Source organism: Gymnogyps californianus, chromosome 1 (assembly GCF_018139145.2).
Source record: "Gymnogyps californianus isolate 813 chromosome 1, ASM1813914v2, whole genome shotgun sequence".
In the NCBI taxonomy this organism is placed as follows: domain Eukaryota; kingdom Metazoa; phylum Chordata; class Aves; order Accipitriformes; family Cathartidae; genus Gymnogyps; species Gymnogyps californianus.
Window position 1 is genome coordinate 17068382 of NC_059471.1, and position 19936 is coordinate 17088317.

The following is a 19936-nucleotide window of genomic DNA, read 5'->3' on the forward strand; positions in this document are numbered from 1 at the left end:
TTATGGCCCCAGATAAAGTAAAACATTTGGATTGGGGGACTTCACTGTTTGGACCCTTGAAAGAGAGACAGAAAATGAAGGGACATCAGTGATGTAATGGTGGTTCTGAAACAAAAATATTGCCCAGTTTAGAAAAGACAATGTACGTAATTGAAATGACAATAATAAATAAATATCACTAGCACTGGACAGAAGAGGCTTCCTTTATTTTAAAGCAGGCAGACCAAAATGCAGGTGCAGACAGCTTGGTCACTGAAGGGAGAGGCAGACGCTGTAGCAATGCAGCACAGGGCAGCAGCTGCCTGACAGCATCTCAGCAGCTGGAAACACAGACGCTCAGGTAGTAACCAACTCTACAGCTGCAAAGGGCAAGGCATTTTCCCCTCTACGTCCCACACAGAGGCCTCTGGGATCACCTGTGCCTATTAACTCAGTGAGGTGGCAATTCAAGCCCTGCAGCATTTTCTGTTTATGCTTATGTGGTTGGACTGCATAAAAGGCAATAAAGCACTATTTTTATGCAAAATCTGTGCTTGTTTCTCAGTGTATTACTGCTTATCTTCTGTGAGTCCTTATAGGTTTGTGTATTATCTCATATTACTACTTTTATTTGGGTTTTGTGTAATGTTTTCCATCTCTTCTCCATCTCAGGAGATAAGAAAAATAGTCTTGTAGTTGATAGTGGAAACCTGACTTTTAATTTTTATATGACAGGAAGACACACTGAGGGAAGAAGACAACAGATATTTAGGACTTAGGAGAAATAAAAGTTCAGCACTCAGCTACCCCGGGTTCCCTAGCCCAATTCTTTAAATATTCATGGACAATTTTAAATTATACAGTTTTATGTCTTTTTTATATAAATATCATCAATCAATATAAATATATAACATCACTATACACATGGCAATTCTCACTTTCTAAGGATTTTTATCCATTGTTCCCTTTGAAAAGATGTAACAATGTCAACCTCCTGAAACTCCTGTTTCAGATTTAATTATTTATTCACCTGGTTGGTTGTGTTACTGTTGTTCTTGTTACTATTGCCTTCTTTTTGTCTGAATAAAGAGTCAATGACAATAATAACAATAGAAAATTTCAGCTTCAGCATGGAAGTTCTCCACTGACTGGCACAGTCAGAACCAGAATGTGAAGTTTTGGCAGCTGCACAAAGTGCCCCAATGCAAGCCCAGGGACAAAACTGTATCATAGTGTATCTTCCATCCTAGATAACCAAGAATGCATGTTTTTTTCATAAAGGACACAACTTCAACACTTTACTCTGTTTAAAGTCTTTTTTTTCCAGGTGATTGTCCTAGTAACTAATCTATTTACTATTCTGGAGCAAGTTTTTCTCTGATCAGAAATTTGCCAAAATCTGGTAAATTTGCCTGATGAAAATGTGGCAAGACATTTCTACGGAAGTTTTTGGTTTTGATCATTCAGTGTTCTCAGCCAAAAAGTGTTTTCCATGGAAAATTCCTAACCAGCTCTACTACTAGCCAGACATCTGGAGTATTACTTGGAGGCGTTTGTGTCTGGAACGACTGCTGAACCGTGAGAATCAGACCAGTGAGAGATGTCACACCATGACCTTAAACCTAACCCCACAATCCAGCTGCACATCCTGTGTCCACAAATCCCACGCAGCAGTCTAAATCTTAATACCCTTGCTGGTTTTCCCTGTGCATGTACTTATATCACCTGGAGAAGGAAATGAAAGTATCTGCTCACTATGAGGCACTAGGACGAAGTTACAAGCTAGGTGCAGCCATCATAGTAAGGTTTTGTCTGCCTTAGGGAACAGGACATACGACTGACTTACAGAGGTGTTTCTATACTCAGCTAAATCTACTGTGAGTCACAAAGAGTTGTGAACATCTAGTAGTCACTGTAAACTAATAAACAATGGAAAAGTCCACAAGGTGCCCTGGGTAACTACCCTGGTTTCTACAAGTATGCTTTATCTTTGCCATAGAGACAAGTACAGGTAGAAAGGCACTTTGTGCTTCTTACTTGCAGGACAATAATGTCAGAGAAAGCATGGCATGAGAGGAGAATGGCCAGGTCCAAAGACAAAACCTCTTCTCAGTGATCCTCACATTATTGATTAGCTCTCTGCTTGTCTTTCAGGTCTCTTCCTCCCAGCAGTCAGAAAAAGAATATCTTCATAGCCTTCTAATTAACTCAAGTTGGGCTTACACTGGGTTGCCAATCCTGATATCATGCCTCTGCCCTGCAATTGCATGCACAGCAGGCTGACCCTTATGTTGTGCAGGATCAAGCCCTGGTAGCTTTGAAAATCTACCTTTATCATCTACTGCAGACTTTAGCTAAGTACCTGATTAAAACAAGAAACACATGTCACCTGAAAGAATAACCAACCCTTTGGGAAACTTCCTTCTTCAGCAGAATAAATATCAATCCAATTTTTCAGACCAGCCTCTTCCACAAAGCTGCTGTTGTGTACCCACTAGTCATATTAAACCCCACTTACCCTTGTTATTGCAACACATATGCAGTAACACTGTCATATAGTGGGTGTAACATACAACTGGATATGACAAAGTCCCTTCAAAAGAATAGAATTTGCAAATAATGGGTGTGGTTTTGTTTTTTTAAAGCAATTGATAATTATTAAAATCAGAAAAAAGGAAGCACTTGAGTGAAAATGACCGGAGGGCTGAGAAAAGTGAATTTTCCCTTAGGGTAGCCTAACAAAACTTGCAATTTCCCAGATGCCTGATGAGATGTGCTTCGATACAGATCAGCTCCTCTCGTTTCGCATTTCCAAAGGTGCTGGGCCAAACTGAGGTATGGCATCATGAACTCTCCTCAAGTCCAGGGAACCGTCACTTGACCGACTTGACCGACAGGGAACCGTCACAGGTAACCGACTTTGGCTCACCATCTCCCAAGCACGCTCTCAAGAAAAAGTACCAAGCTTCCCCCTGAGACGTGCAGCTCTTAATGCTCCCCAAAGGAGTTGTACTGCCCTCATGTTGGTAAGCCTGTGAAACTAAGAACTCTTGTACTGGCTTGTTGGTCATTTTTAGTAAAAAAAGTCTCTTAATGCAAGTGTTTCTTTCCTGGAACTGTTTCTGATTTTTTCTTTTAACACAAGGAAATTTCTAATTTGAAGTTATGCAGCCTGAAATAGGATATTATATACCTTCCAGTCTGATGTAGATGTTAGGTACAAGGCAAAGTTGCTAGGAGACCACAGATGGAGCAAGGAGCATTGCAGTAACGCAGCAGCTTTTCACACAGGGCTGATGAGAACGCCTGCATCAGCAGTCAGCCTTTCACAATTTAAAACAAACCAGACAACCTTTTACTGCTTACATAAAATTGTACATTCAGTGAGGACCACTAAATTGTTATTAAACTAGTGTGCCACAATCTGAATTAAAAGCAAGGCAAGAAACACTGAAAAGGATTACACAGAAAACACTGGCTGAACTACTCTCCCTCATTGTATGTTTGGAAATGGCCCCTTCATTTAGAAACTAAAAAAAAGCGTATATTCAAGCAAATGCTGGCACTTTCACTCTACTTGTGTTCTGGGTCCAAGTGCCATATTACCGTAATGCAAAGGGGAATACTTGATGAGCTGGCAGAAGATGCTACGCAGACTAAAATTCATTGCCCACTTCCATGTTATTTAGAAAAGTGTGTCACTCTCACTGTGGACATGAGCCATTACAATCCACAGAGCCCTTTTGTCTCTTCTGTACCTTTACTCACGAGGCAGAGTTCATGCTTATTAAAATTTACCACTTGGCAAGCAGAGATTAGAGGTTTATCAAACTCAGGCTTTCATTGTTCCAGTCATCACAACCACAGGTATTTAAATAGACAACACAAACCAAAACTAATGCAGCTACATGGCTGTAAAGTCACACAGCTTAGACATGCTACAGAAATGGTTCTACTTGTAAAACATTGTTTGTCACCTATATATGGGAAGTTGAAGTATAGGAAGTCTGGATAACATCTAAAAATCAGATGGACTGGCTGTGACTGGACAAAGATTTGAACCTGTGTTTCAGTCCAGCTCCTTCCAGTGGGATCGTCCATCCTTCTGAGAGCTCATTAGCCTGTTCACCCTTGAGGTAGGACTTATTTGACAAATATTCATTCAAATATTTCATTATAAAGTAGACACTGAAAGCAAGTCAGATGAATACAGACTAAAACAGCTTTACTCTCTCCATTTAAAGAGGGAGCTACAGTAACAAGCTTAGATGTAGCTGTTCACACTGTCAGTGTTTTAAATTAGTTGAGGTTAATTCCACCCTTCACATGAAATGGTCTCTCTGCCATGCTGTTCTTCTTTCTCTAGCTGATAGATGAAGACTGGTTCTTGTGTTGATAGTGCTAATACCAGACTACACTGTTTGAGTGCAGCTTATAAATCCAATAATAAAATAGGTTTGGCAATGCACATCTGAAACTTAGCAGCTGCAAATGCGTCAAGCAATCTATCTTGATGACAAAGAAACAACTGAGCCGAGGACTAGACTATGTGCCTTGCAAATACAAGGTCCCATCTACCTCACCTGAGAATAAATAAATCGAATTGAAGCCAGTATCAGCTAGAAATTTTCTGCACTACTCTATTTAGATTATTTCATGAACTAGTCATTAGCAGGTGAGCAAAAAGAAAGGTGAGGGTATGTATTTGCTTCAGTTTGTGACTGCAGTATTTACAGGCCTAATTCTCATGTTATTGTAACAATAATTTGAAAGATACATGACATTTTTTTGCTGCAGAGGAACATGTTTTAAAACACGTTTTGAATTACTGTGGTAGGACACAATCTTTATGTTTTAGACAGGAACACCTGTACACAACAAATCTACATAATTGTAGTTAATTTCAGCAGTTTCATGTAAATCATTTACCTTTCCTCTGTGTGTTCCCCGTTCTGTATCTCTTCACAACCCTACTAGGGCCACCTCCATACACTATAAAAATAAGCAGATAATCTTAGAGAATAACGTCTTGGGAAATCTCATTAGTCAAAACTAGGTATGTTCTGCCAGAGCAGCCCTTTTAACAATAAACTGAAAAGGAAGCCTTTCTGTTTCTTTGGGCTATACACTGCATGTTAATTAATTAGGCAAGATTTGAAGCATGATAAAAAGTGATGCCACCAATAATATCCTATTGGCTTTAACACATCAAATGAGATCTGCATTGTGACCTTTATCTCTGAAGGTCAATGGTCTGGAGAATTCTTCTTATGGCATTATCTCTAGCTATTAAAATTTATGTACTTCCACTTCAACCAAAAAAATGTAGTAAAATATGAAGCATATCCTAAATTCAAGTAACACTCACTTAAATGTAGGAGGCAATTTTAAATCAATATTTTCAAACTACAGTCACAGGGCACTACATATAATTAGTTGTACAGAATCTAAATCAAATGAGTGCTTCTGGACTAAGAAGTGTTTTGCTGAAAGGATATAAATGTATATCCAATTCTACATGCAGTGTTTGAGCCAAAAGTCCTTCCTTTGTACTAAGGCCTTAGCTCATGCTAAAGTAATGGGATTTTGCCTCAAATAGAACTGAGTTAAAAAAATCATACAGGGACCTGAAGCCTTCTCCATCACTCACAGGAGACTGATCAGCCCCTTTTCTGTTACAAATATTTCTTTTGAAAAGAGCAGACTGTGTTACAACACTGATGATAGGATTTGTGGAGGCTGCTATAATATAGCTCGCTCTCCCTTTCTGCAAAACAACATTTTTTCATTACCCTGCGAATCACAGGCTATTCACGCAGGTGTAAGGAGTGCAGGCTCGGGGTCTCCATTCTGCTTATACATTTCTGCTGCCTTTGGCTCTGCTGGAAGTGTCAAATGCCTGAGTATGTGTCAGCTGCACACCATGATGCTCTCATCAGCATGCGATGAGCTCTAACTCAGGGAGCAGGAGCATCATCTGGATATAAACGAGACCTGCTTCATACACCTTGTCACCATCCTGAGGTCCATCACTGTTTACTGGCCACACGAGCATCGCTCTAAGGGGCAGATTTTTCATAAAGTGTACATGGTTGTATAAACAAGGTATTTTTGTGATCACTACAATGAATACTTTCAAATGATAACTCTGTACCCAGATAACAAACTTCATTTGATTGTCTGCTAATGCACTTTATAGGTGAAAATCTTATCCTAAATTCCCATTTATGTGATATGATATTTTTTCATTCATTCATTTACTTTTTCTTCCTAACTTTCTGAGACTCTAAGTGTCATTTAATAAGATATCCACTGCTATCACAGGGATGAACATTTCAAGCACTACAAAAAGCAAATATTTGCATTCTGATGAATTCAGTCCTGAGATGACAACAAAATATATCTATCAAAGTAATTTAGAAAATACATATATTCCATAAACCATAATCATAAAGTTAGACATATCTAATTGAGTAATCATCAAATAAAAAGCACTACATTTCATAATTGCAATTAGGTTTCCCTAGAGCTGAAATCTCTGCAACCAGGACAACCCAAACAGATTCATAATGACTCTGTCTAAAAAAATGTTGCCCCCTAAGTAATTAGCCTCTTAAACGTGCATTATATCAGTCATCCCACAAACCTGGGCAATAACTTCTGAACTCGTGGTTTCCAGTGCTGACCTCAGAGACCTTAAACAAGAGATATGCCTCTGGAAAAGAAATCCCCTGCAAACACCAAGGAGACTTTAGCATGCTTGCTTCTTACTAGAAAACACAATCAGAACAGAATAACTGTGCTGTAATTGTTAGCTTGCTAACAGAAATCAAACTTCAAATAACTGTGGTGTCATGTATTATATAAAATGGCTGAGACCAGTTTCTTCCTATTTAATCAAGGCTTATCAGCCAGTTGTGGGGGAGGGGGGAAACAGAACACTATTGTTTACTCCTGAGATCAGAAGGTCCCTTATTTTTAGGAATTATGTTTTGAAAAATTGTCTCAGACTTAGTGAAGCAATTGTCTTACTTTTTCAAAATAGCTGCTAGACTATCCTGAAGAATAAAGTCGGAATTTAGTCACAGCAGCTCATGAAAGCTCTCAAAGAGGTCAAACATTGGGCATGAGGAAAACTGCCCTCTGATTTCAAGTTCTTTTCAAATATCCAAATACTGATGTAGATTTTTCAACACAAGAAAACAAAAGCTGCGTCAGCATTCTATATTCAACACATTTGGCAAGGACTCAGGAACTATGACTTGTGCTTGTTAACACGAATCACGGATAAGAATTACGGTCAAAATATAGTCAAAATATTGCACTTGTTTTGCCATCCATATCAACAGGACCAGCTCAAAGTAACCACATTATAGTACAATTTAATTCACTGTTTAGAAGTCAGGCCGCTTATAAATGTCTTATAGCCTACATTGTGTACTTTGTATCTAATGTTCATGAATATTTAAGTATTTTAATGGCAAGGCTTAATTGTAAAATGTGTCACGCAGTAAGTCTCCTATTGATGGTTCTGAGCTGAGTCCATAGTAACTGTTACACATACCTAGGGGTTCCTTAAACTTCAGGTAGATTATAGAACTGAGTCCAACTCCTGACTCCACACAATGCAACCTAAAAGTTAAACCATATATCTAAGAGCATTGTCCAAATGCTTGAACACCGACAGGCTTGGGGCCATGACCACTTCCCTGGGGAGCTTGTTCCAGTGCTTGACCACTTTTTCCTAAAATCCAATTTGAACTTCCCTTGACACAGCTTTAAGACATTATTATGCATATGGAGCATTTGTTAACGGGAATCTGTGGCACGATGGGCACCTTCACAGTGTTTTAAGTGAAAAACTGGCAGCTAACAAATAGGGATCACTCTAGCCAATTCAACATTGGCTGGAAGGTAAAGTCATGCCAACTCAATTTAGAAATAATGCATATGTTTTTAACTGTGACAATCATTGATATAACAACTAAGAAAAACTATGTGTTCTTTGCCATTTGTAGGAGGACTCATCTGACAGAGGGTAGAAGCTTCCAGTGCATACATCCACATTTAGGCTAAGTCCATAAACTTTCCTTACAGACAACTGAGAAAATACACATTTTTAGGGTGTGATTCATCTCATCCTAGAGTAGACAACTAAACTAGGATAAATGAAAGCAGACTTCTCCAAAAGTCCTTCTTTCAATAGTTTTACAGGGCAGACATCCATGTGAGAGGAATCCTAACTTTAATATATTTAAAATCAAATCAAGATGCCTCTATGAAAGGTAAGCTTTTTTAAATACGATTTACCAGGTTAGGTACAAAGGTAACAACAACATTCTACGATACCACTATCCCTCCTGCCCTGAAATCTATTACACCTAAAACTGAAGACTGGACAACTAACACCCACTGAGGAGCTTCTCACTATCTCTACTTTTAGTTTAAGTATGATGAACTGACATTTTTCTTCTGAAAAAGGTTTATTAGCACTTTTTGAAAATATTTGGTTATTCCTAGCATTTTATTCTAGGCAAGCTTTCTTCCTCTGCACTGTCTTTATAGTCTTTCTTTTATAGGTTTTCTTATGCAGCCACTGAAATCATGAGGAATTTTCTGAAAAATAATCAGTGGTAATGAAAACAGTCACAAACTGTGACTCTCAGAGTAAAACATACGTCTTCAAAATTTCCCTACAATTGCAGCAATCACTCAAACGAAAGTGAAAAGATGGAGAGGATCTGGAAGACAGCTCTCCCAGCATGTGACAGTGTAGCTAGAATGTATTAATCAGCTATAGTCATAGGAAAAATAGAGAAATCATCAAACAATCTAGAAAATCTATTTTAATAGGATTAAATTAATATCTGTTTGAAACTGTCTTATATCAGAACTGAAAATGCTATGTCTTCTGGTATCTTCAGACAACAGTTGTCTTTTAGTGCTTATTCTGTGTTCGATGAATGTCCACGTGAAGTTTTAAAAAAATTTTCTTCAAGATCCATAGTCCAAGATATTTTTTCAGAAAGTTATTCTTTCGAATATGTGGACATTTTTCAATAATCAAATAAATATTTTATTTTGACATTTTAAAACATTCAGCAGCAGCATCGATATCTAAAAATAAAAATATTTCATCCAGAACTCAATATATTTTCATTTGAATATTGTGTTGCCATATTTCATAGAATTTCTAGCTTGGTTGCCTTGCATCCACACTCTCTTTTCTGGGCAGAACAATTAATTTGAATTAAATCTCTCTTGATTCACCATACACAAAAAGTTCAAGGAATATAGTTCAAGACATGACCTAAACAATAGATAGAGTTGGAACTCAGAAGTATACAATTTTATTGCTCAAGGAGCATCACAGCAACATCCCTGAATACATTTTTAAAAATTTCACCTCCTTTCTGTCAAGTTTTAAAACTTCAAAACAGTCTTTCAATTTTTGAAAAAAAACCCAAAAACCAAAAAAACAAAGAAGCATTTCAGATGCAACCCTCATTTTATTAATAGACATGAGGAACTGCAGTTTACAAAGTGCATTTCAACCATGATGTAAATCATCCCATGGGAAGTCTGTCCGGCCTTCTCATCCAGCTACATATGGCTTTTGTTATAGGCTTTAGACAGTGTTGAACAATTGTTCTGCATAATACCCCCATTTTCTTTGAAAACAAAAGGGTTGTATTATGGAAAGAACAATTTAACCAGAAACAGGAGTGAGTACACATAATAAAAACAATGTGTAATCTGACCCTTGAAAAAGAAAGGCACATACATAGCTCCATGTTTTTTCTTCCCTGTTGAATCTCCATCTCCTACCTAAACACTACCAATTTCAAGCGGCAGCAGCTACAAGGTTGGTATAAGATGAAGAGAAGCAGAACAGCAGTGGAACTTTAAAATGGTACAAAAGGACATGTGGTTTTCCACTTCCTGCTACCTCCTGTATCAATCAGATCAGGAGCCTACTTCTGAAGTGAATTACCCTATTGCCATTGCATACTGTGCTTTCGCTTGTAGCATGGGACAGTCCTGGATCATGTGAATTGTCTTCTTTTCACACTAAGCTGAATTGGAAGAAGGGCTTCAGGAGTGCATCTAATACCCTCCAGCCACAAATAGGCATTCAATGCATACGACAAGGCGACAGCTAGTCTGTGTGGTCTACTGCGCTTACTAAAGTAAGGCATAGCTTACATGATAGTCGACGGGCATCAGTGAAATATATGTCAATAAAAAAGACTGTGATATATTCATGCAATTTTAAATTCTCCTAGCAATAAACAGATCTCTACTGACAGAACATGATGGAATTAATCAGGTCCATGTACCACTGACTAGCTGAGAATAAAGAGGAAAGTGGTTACCTTAATAGGGCTCCCATCTGGAGTGAGAACCTCTTCTGAAAGCTCCATCATCTTCAGTGCCATCAGGGCAATGGCTTTAGCATGACTAAGGCTTTTCTTATGGAGCCCTGCCGCAACACAGTACGCATCACCTATTGTTTCCACCTGCAGCAATCAGACAAATCAAATGTTAAAGTACGATAATGAGAAGAGAACCCTACCATTAGTTATCTGCAATCAAATAGCATTGCTTAAAACATGTGAGCAAAACATCCATAAAATAAGCAATTAGACAACGGAGCATAATTACCTGAGTTTGCAAACAGGTGCAGTCAAAACCTGACATGCGATTGCATAGTGGTTCATCACCATTATAACCAAAGAAGATCATTACATCTAGAATAGTGTATGCCATCAGCTGAGAGATGACAACATTTTCCCATAGCAGTAATGCAGAAAACTCTATTTTCCTAAATGAGAGATCGCTTGCAGCTTTGTTTGACACTATCCTGGCTGAGTTTGCTGTTGGGTAAGAATAGTGTTACGTGATCATAATTCATAATTATTATTTGCTCTGCTAAAAAAAGTATATCAGGAAGAGAATTAGAAAAACCAAAACATCACCATAAAAAACAGTGAAGAGTCTGTAACTTCTTATTAGCAGGTAGCTCTTTGTTGTATAGGGATAATTTACAAATAGATGCTATTGCTACAGACTTTTGACTGCACCTGTCTCTGCTATTCTCAAATAAGAATTGCTGCCTCTCTCTACTATGCAGGCTACCTGACTGTGAATTCCCTACCTTCAGGCATCAAGTTCAGCAGACTGATCCCTCTGGTCTCTTCTGACAGGCCTTACCTCTCTCTTATCCTTGATTTTCTTTAAAGCAAGCTGTCCCTCAGGAGGAAGCGGGAACAAAAGAAATTAGAGAAGCCCTCTGGCTCTGGATAAAGGCAGCCTGAGAAACACTGAAGCCCTCAAGTTCTGCAGCTTTATTGACAGCATTGTGTTTTGCAGTCTGCTTGCCCACACATCTGCAAGATGATCTGCACACAGTCCGTTAACATGTGCCCAAGCAGACTCAGACCTCAAGGATTAGTTTGGGTTTTGCTACATAACTAATCTGGCTTTCACCCTGCCCATAACACTACAGGAATGCCAGAAAAGGCTTCAGCAAAGACTAGGATGAGAAGAAAGCATGCACTGAGCAAGGAGTTATTCAGGGAATAAATACAGCTGATTCTTCTCTCTGCAGGGATTCTACTAATATTAGTAGACCTGGACCTTCTCAGATTAATTTCCAGACCTGACAAACAGAATTGGAAATAGTACCTCAAAAAGTAAGCATTACATGCTTACTACATTACTGCACCCAGAGCATGAATCTAGAACAGCAGTATGAGCAAATACTTCCCACCATCAAACTTACAGAAGCTGCTACAAGCCCATTGCCGAGTTTGACACCTTAGCCTTTCCTGCTGATCATGCAGGAGGATATAGATAATAAGCCGAGGGTTTCTCATGAGCTGAGAGCTGAGACAGCTGTTAGACCTCCCTTGTCACTTTTGGAAGCTCCTAATAGTACTTGTATATAGAAAAAACATGTAGGAGCAATCGATACTGCTGTCTGCCTGCCTGTTTTACCCAAGCTGTATCTCAGGATCTCTGTCCACAAGAGACTGCCAACTCCCCACAGGTCAGGAGGTCGTCTTTCCAAAGACAAATGGATGGGCAAGTATATTGCAATGACTGGTGAAAAATGTAGAAACTAGGGAAGAAAATACACGAGCATAGTGAGAAAAAGTATCAGAAGTTAAAAAGACACTCTGGATGGCTAAGAAATAGATGGTAAAAAATTCTCTAAATCAGAAGGAAGAATTAGCAGAAATCTAAATAACTGCATACTGTCATTCTTAAAAATTGTGGATGAACATAACCAGTTTGAATAGAAATAAAGGGGTTACTACAAAAAGAGCCAAGTCTATGATGTCAAATACAAAAATAAAATACAAATTCTGCTCTTTGTTGAATGATTTAATTTCAGAATTACTTTTGCACTAAAGTTAGTTGCATTACACCACTGTAAGCAAGTATAGATCTGGGACCATATACTGTTCCTGCAATGTTCAGGCAAACCTACTTGTTAGCTTCTTCCCCTTTGGAAACTAATTTAACAGCTAAATTGCACTCACTGAATAAGCAGCATCATCAGAGTTGCACTGTACATGTCTGTGTACTACCAGAAAAATGTGACTGAAGCTGCCTCGTTGTTAATCTTACTCTGAAAATAAAAATGATAATAATACCATTGTAGGATACTCTTTAAAGTGCTTGTCCCTAAGAAGTTCCTCTGACAGTAATACTGGAGAACCAGGGGAATGATTAGGACTGTTGAGACTGACCTGGTAGTTGAAACTGGATGAGTACTGATAAGATTGTCTAATGATCTACCATTCTGTGACCCTGTTTTCAGTCACTACTAAGATTTTCTCCAACTAAGCATTTAAGCTGAAATTTCCATGCTGAGTATCTCCATCAAACTTTAACCTTGGTTCAGTCCTCCTTCAAAATCAGATTTGGCAAATTTTCCGATTATCTGTGTTTTTTTTCCCCAACTCCTGTTTTTAAAAGGCTCCAGGACTTCTTATAATTCAGGTTGTTCATGGCACTTTGATTTGGTCCTCTCATATGGAGTCATAGAATCATGGAATGGTTTGGCTTGGAACAGACCTTCAAAGATCATCTAGTCCAACCCCCCTGCCATGGGCAGGGACATCTTTTGCTAGATCAGGTTGCTCAAAGCCCCATCCAACCTGACCCTGAACACTTCCAATGTCAGGGCATCCACAACTTCTCTGGGCAACCTGTTCCAGCGTCTCATCTCCTTCATAGTAAAAAATTTCTTCCTTATATCCAGTCTAAATCTACTCTCTTTCAGTTTATAACCATTGCCCCTTGTCCTGTAACTACAGGCCTTGGTAAAATGTCTCTCTTCATCTTTCTTATAAGCCCCCTGTGTATATTGAAAGGCCACAATAAGGTCTCCCCAGAGCCTTCTCTTCTCCAGGTTTAACAATCCCAACTCTCTCAGCCTTTCTTCATAGGAGAGGTGTTCCAGCCCTCTGATCAACTTCATGGCCCTCCTCTGGACCTGCTCTAACAGGTCCATGTCTTTCTTGTACTGGGGACCCCAGAACTGGATGCAGTACTCCAGGTGGGGTCTCAGAAGAGCAGAGTAGAGGGGGCGAATCACCTCCCTCAACCTGCTGGCCACATTTCTTTTTATACAGTTGGCTTTCTGGGCTGCAAGTGCACATAGCTGGCTTATGTCTTATTTTTCATCTACCAATATCCCCAAGTCCTTCTCTGCAGGGCTGCTCTCAATCCATTCATCCCTCAGTCTGTATTAACACTGAGGATTACCTTGACCCAGGTGCAGGATCTTGCACTTGGCCTTGTTGAACTTCCTGAGGTTATATGAGAACATTAAAGTAAAAACTGCAATGAGAGCGATACATCACACTTCAGAATTTCAGACTGGGCCTGTCAGTGAGTCAGACATGCATGAGGAAGAAGGGGATTTCTCTTGTCTCAGCTGACGAGCAAGAATTGGACCAGAAAAACAAAGCACTGCTTATAGCTCGCTCCAAACTATCTGCTGGGTAGATCCTGAAATCACTGTGCAAACCTGAGAGCAACTTACTCCATAAATATTCAAGTAAATGTCAATAGGATTAAGAGAAAAGTAAGGTACTACTCAAGGTGGCTAAAAATAGCAGCACTCAGATCTGTTTCATGCTCTTCAAGATGATGACATACAGTAATGAAACTCCAGAGGAAATCTCTACCATGTGATAAACTAACTTCTGAGTTTTTGACTTTGTAATGTGACTATTATAGCACATTATTAGTAGTATATTTGATTTTTATATCCTTCCTCAATACATACGCAGGAAAAGGTATTTTGCTATCACTATAAGATTGGAATATATTATCCTGCTTCTTTTAAAAAACAAAATATATTCTGTTTTGAATATTTCAGCCTTTTTTGCATATGATTGACAGTTTTACCTTTATTAAGATCTAGTACATTTTTGTTCTAGTTAACTAAGCGTTTCTTACTGCTCTTAATATTTCTAGCCACTCACTGATGGCCTGACCTACTCTTACCCACTTTTCATCCCTTTTCACTGATTTACACTCACTGTGGCCAGCTTCACTGGAGCTTTCATTAATTGGGAATTAATATATAGCACCATAGAAGAGTAGTGAGCTTGAATTTAGATTTCAAAATTAGACTAATCTATAAAAAATGTAGGATATAATTTTTATTCTTAATTAACAAACAAAGAAGCCAGGAAACACTGCAGCTACTTACATTGCTATACAAAGGCCCTCTCTAAAGCCTTCTATAACTCTGCGTCAAGTCATTGGAAATGTCCAAAAGATTTTCAGTCAGGCCCTCAACAAATCAAAGATTAGGATTCATAATTAATTCAAGTATTTGTGTGTACACTACAGTTCAGAAGAAGCTTCTTGGTAGATACCCTGAGACTGCTGAATACTGTAGAGTGATGGGTAAGACTTGCAGCAGGAAGCAAACAAAAATATCTTCTACTTTTGGGAAGTCATTTTCTATGTACCCAGTTTCTGTTAGTCTTCAGTTGATACCATATGTCTATTTTAGACATGAACAGTACTTTTTATAGAAGTTGAGCTCTATAGTAATTGTCTTTTAGTCACTTATTCTCAATTCATACCAATTTTAGGTGGAATATGACTTGCAGATGAATCTGGTAGCCCAGCAGACAAGAATATAATTTCTCCAATTATAATGTGTCCAGAGAACAGAGGTTAATGAACTGTCCCCTGGGCAGCTCCAACAGGTCCCTTCTAACTACCAGCAGCTAAATCTTGTGTTGTGTTATGTTACTTAACTTAGAAACTGGAAGTTGTAGCTGAATGATGTTCCCCGGGTATAAAGTCAGGGTGTTGATTCAGTGACAGTTTAGAGGGGAAAATGTGGTGTATTGAAGTAACATCCCTGCTTCTGTACTCTTCCTCGTGAATGCATGAATATGTCCCAGTCATTACATATATGAACTTCTAGAAGTAATGGAGGAACTGAAGTGTCACACTTCATTTCACAGTTACACACATGGGGGGAAATACCTTTTTGTAAGTGAAATCTGCAATGGCAAGTTTAAAGATTTTCATCTAAAATATGCAGGAATCCCAACAGTCTAAGGAATCTTACTAGCACCTTTTTCAAAGCACAACTTGGAAATAAACATAAAAAATGTAATCATGGGGGTCACTCTTGTGGCAATTCTAATCTGAAATTCCTACAGCAATCAAAAATATTAAAACCACTGAAAGAAGTAGCTGGAGGGAGAACTGGCTCTCATTTTAGTCCTGTCTCTCTCAGCAGGTTTCCTGTAAAAACCTAATAGATAATTTGTATTATAACTGTTACAGTGGAGTACTCATTGCTATTTTTTTTCACATAAGAGCCATAAATAAGTCTGTGTGCAGTTTGTTCCTTTTTTAATGGGTTAAATTATACTTATATCAAGAAGGCTTCTTTGCTTACGATCAAAATTAAATATGTACCAAAAAAATGTGTCCGAAAATTCAAAAATTGCTGCCTTCCTCATGAAGAAGAAAATCTACCCTTAACAGCATGTCCCTTGTAGATCCTTCACCTTCCTCTGAAGAGTACTTGTGTACTATTGTTCCCATCTCCAAAATACTCACAGGGCTGCACAGGTATTTCTTATCTCACTCCTAAGGGTTATAGTATTTAGTACGCATTCATCCTAAAATAATCTATGCCACTGTCTCTATGGACTGTTCAGCTGTCTTTTGCAAAATAATTAAATAAACTGGAAATAAAAAGTTGGACTGCCTTCACTACAGAGACAAACACAGTTAAAGTATTGTCTCTAACTCAAAGTGTCATCCATAAATAAAAGCCCTTAATGCAGGTTGCACTAGTGATTTTAGTTTGAGTTGACTGTCCTGCTGAGATAAAATCAACTGCTAATGGAGCCCTTCTCAAGCCAAGAGACTGTCCCCATTCAAGGGACAGTCATCCTTCAGCACCTTCCTGATACATAGTTATATAGATATATACAGAAAGAACTGATTTTTTTTTTTTCCTCACAAGGCACGGGGAAAAAAAATTTACAGTGCAATCCAGGATGAAGCACTACAGGACACTCCTGGATACTTTCATGTTATACACAGGTGATCAAGTGAATACAGGATTACGTTGGAAAGTAAATACGTTAAGTATTGCATAACAACCCTTTGCTCAAGGAGCTCTTCCTTGAGAAAAGAAAACCTTTCAGTGGTACATGTATGAGGAAAAATATATTATGCTGTTCAAAGTTTGTTTGGTTTATTCTATTAACATATACAAATTATATAATTGTATCACATACAGACTTTAGATAGAGTAACTAAACATAGATATTCTTCAGCCCCTTCCATGTCTTGATTTCTTATCCTCCTTTTATAGAGTAACTTCTTCAAATTCAGTTGAGTTTCCACATGCATCAAATCCTGCTTGTGGTTTCACGTGTTTCTGTTATTTTAATCACCAGTAATATTTATTTCTGCTTAAGTAAGTATGTGTTCATAATTATTGTAATTTTAAGTTGGCAGGAAAACTTGGAATATTAAAGTTTCTCTGTGCTCCACACCCTGTTTACAGCCACAGTATATAAAGTGTATACGCCATATTTAACTGAAGAGAAACTTATTACTAAACTGTTTATCACTTATGAGTAATTTGCCAATAGCCTGAAACTCTCCTACTGCTGGGAGATATTCTATAAAATTTCATTTTATAATATTGAAATAATAACAAACAGCAGTTGCAATGATATCAGTTTCCTCTTAAAGAGCTTGAGAGTGAAAAAGATGATAGAAATAAGCAGCAGGGAAAGGTATAACAGCTTAGCTAATCGGAGTTTAATGCTCTTCACCTTCCTCACTTAACTTTTCTCACTGAGAAAACTAACTTTTCTGGTTTGGATGTGGTGTCTTTCCCTGCACAGAAGAGCATTATTCTCCATCTTAAATACCTGCCTTTCCTTTCACCTGTTGCCTATGCATGTTTCCCCTCTCCTGCCCAAATACAGACACATTGTTCTAGGTGCATGCAATGTGTACTGATTAGTTAACACCTTTCAAAATACAATATGTAAAAAAACTATCTAGAATTTTACTGAGTAAATATATCTGCCTTTTCTGACAAAATCTGTGCTTCTTTTCCTAACGATAACATTATTTGCACTCTCATCAAGCCTGCAGTTGATACCAAACTGGGGGGACCAGTCAATTTGCTCTAGGGCAGGGCCGTCATCCTGAGGGACATGGACAGGCGGGATAAATTCGCTGTCAGGAAACTCATGAAATTCAGCAACGACATGTGCAAAGTCCTGTCCCTGGGGAGGAATTTCCCTGGAACTGATACAGCCTGGGGCCAGCTTCCTGAGGAGCAGCTCTGCGGGAAAGATCCTGGGGGTCCTGGTGGGCAGCAAGCAGCACATGGGCCGGCAGCAAGTCCTGGGAACAAAGATGGCCGATGATAGCCTAGGGTGTATGAACAGAGATTGGGGGAAGTGGTTATCACCCCCTACTCAGCACTCGTTAGACCACACCTAGATACTGCATCCAGTTTTGGGCCCCTCAATACAAGACAGAGATTGATAAACTGGACCAGCTCAGCGGGGGGCCACCACGATGGTGGGAGCTGGAGCACCTGCCCTGTGAGGAGAGGCTGGGGGAGCTGAGATGGCTTTTTTCAGCCTGGAGCAGAGATGGCTTTGGGGGGACTTAAGAGCAGCCCGCAGTGCCTGTGGGAGGTCCTCGAGGAGACAGAGGTGGGCTCTTCACAGCGGTGCAGGGTGGCAGGGCAAGAGACAACGACATCAGCATCCTCATGAATTAGGAAAGAGGGAAGCCTGTGAAACCTATTGACCACAAGATCTTACTCAGATGAAAAGAATTTTGCAAGTTTTTTAAAGAACAATCAAACAGTTCTGCAGACAGTGAGGATTTTAATAGATGCTTCAGCAAATACAGTGATAAAGAACATAATCCTTGTATTTTAGGGCATAAATCTCAAAATGAAAATGCTAGGAAGAAGTCTGCCATATGTACCTGACATTTCGTTAAGTAGCTCATGGGGCTTCCTGTACTTCTTCAAGTACCCGTGTTCAACACTGTCAAACACGAGCTATTATAATGCACTAGTTATGGAAGTTTCTACTGTAATCCAAACTTTAACTACATGGTACGCCCTGTCCCCCAATATGTCTATTAGCTATATTAATAATTATCTGAAATTTCAGTTGTCCAAATGTTTTTTGTCTCCCCTGACCTTTAGATAATTGAGGTCATACTGCAGCCACTGATTTTTCACTTTAGTACTGTATCTTTTAATTCCAGGAAGAAAAATCTGCTACACGAATTACACTGGAAAAATTAAAGCTGAAAATTATCCACACTTTCTGAACTTTTTATGATATAATATTTAAACTGCCCAAGGAAATATTGAAGTAATGGCAAATTTTTTTATTAGTATTTTTTTTCCTTTGTTGGCAATAATGAAATGTTTTCTTTTTTTCTGATTGGTGACCTATATTCCAAGGAGAAGAGAGGAGAGGAGAGGAGAGGAGAGGAGAGGAGAGGAGAGGAGAGGAGAGGAGAGGAGAGGAGAGGAGAGGAGAGGAGAGGAGAGGAGAGGAGAGGAGAGGAGAGGAGAGGAGAGGAGAGAGGAGAGGAGAGGGAGAAAGAGTGAAGGAAGGAAACAATTTTGGGAAAAAAGCCCTTTTTTCTGTGTATTTTATTATAGGTAATTTTACTGTTCAGTTAAGCCACAGAGTTGCATTGTTTGGAGTTGCAATACTACAGTTTCCCTGGTGATCGCCCAGCAGATTAGCGTCTGCCAAAATGTCAGCCTTTCTTTATCTTTCTCTAATGATCATCAGTAAAATTACCACTTCAGTTTCCTTGGTTGATGAAATGCTGTTAATATTTCTCTTCTTAGCTAAAAGTGAACAGTATCAGCACTAATGTTAAGGACCCTTGAATACTCCATTGCCTCTTACAGTGAATCCCACGTTACTGATTGTTTCAGTGGGAGTGAGCAATACATAGTTTTTTGGACGACAATCATCATATCCATTTGCAAAAGCCATGGAAAGTCAAGCTTTGAATTAATCAGTAAAGTATTCTAAGGGACTCTATAGAGAGACAGCACAATACTAATGCTCGGTGTGGATGGGAGTTATTCCAGTGCCAATATAACAAAAAGCAATGAAATTATGAAAGAAATAACTTTGGTTGATGCTGGTTGTATGAGAGAAATTAAAATGCAGTGAAACTTCATTTTACTCAATCAAAATACACTCTATGCATTAAACAACATAACATGGCATTAAACTACGTAACATGATTAAATAACTGTAAAAATAAAGCACATGAAAAGTAGATGGCACAAGCAGGGAAGAAGCAGTATTTCAACCATATAGAGTGCAAGTTGATAAGATGCAGACTACATGAGTGAGATTCAGCTCACCTAACCAGA

At 38.7% G+C, this 19936-nt stretch overlaps 1 protein-coding gene across 1 annotated transcript in view; it reads right to left on the bottom strand.

Annotated features, from left to right (window-relative positions):
- Positions 1 to 19936, bottom strand: part of GUCY1A2 (guanylate cyclase 1 soluble subunit alpha 2) — a 162226-nt gene that overhangs the window by 37369 nt on the left and 104921 nt on the right. Inside the window, exon 6 of the mRNA XM_050905388.1 lies at positions 10356 to 10499. Within this exon, the coding sequence (XP_050761345.1) occupies positions 10356 to 10499 (144 nt within the window). The remainder of the gene's footprint in view (positions 1 to 10355; positions 10500 to 19936) is intronic.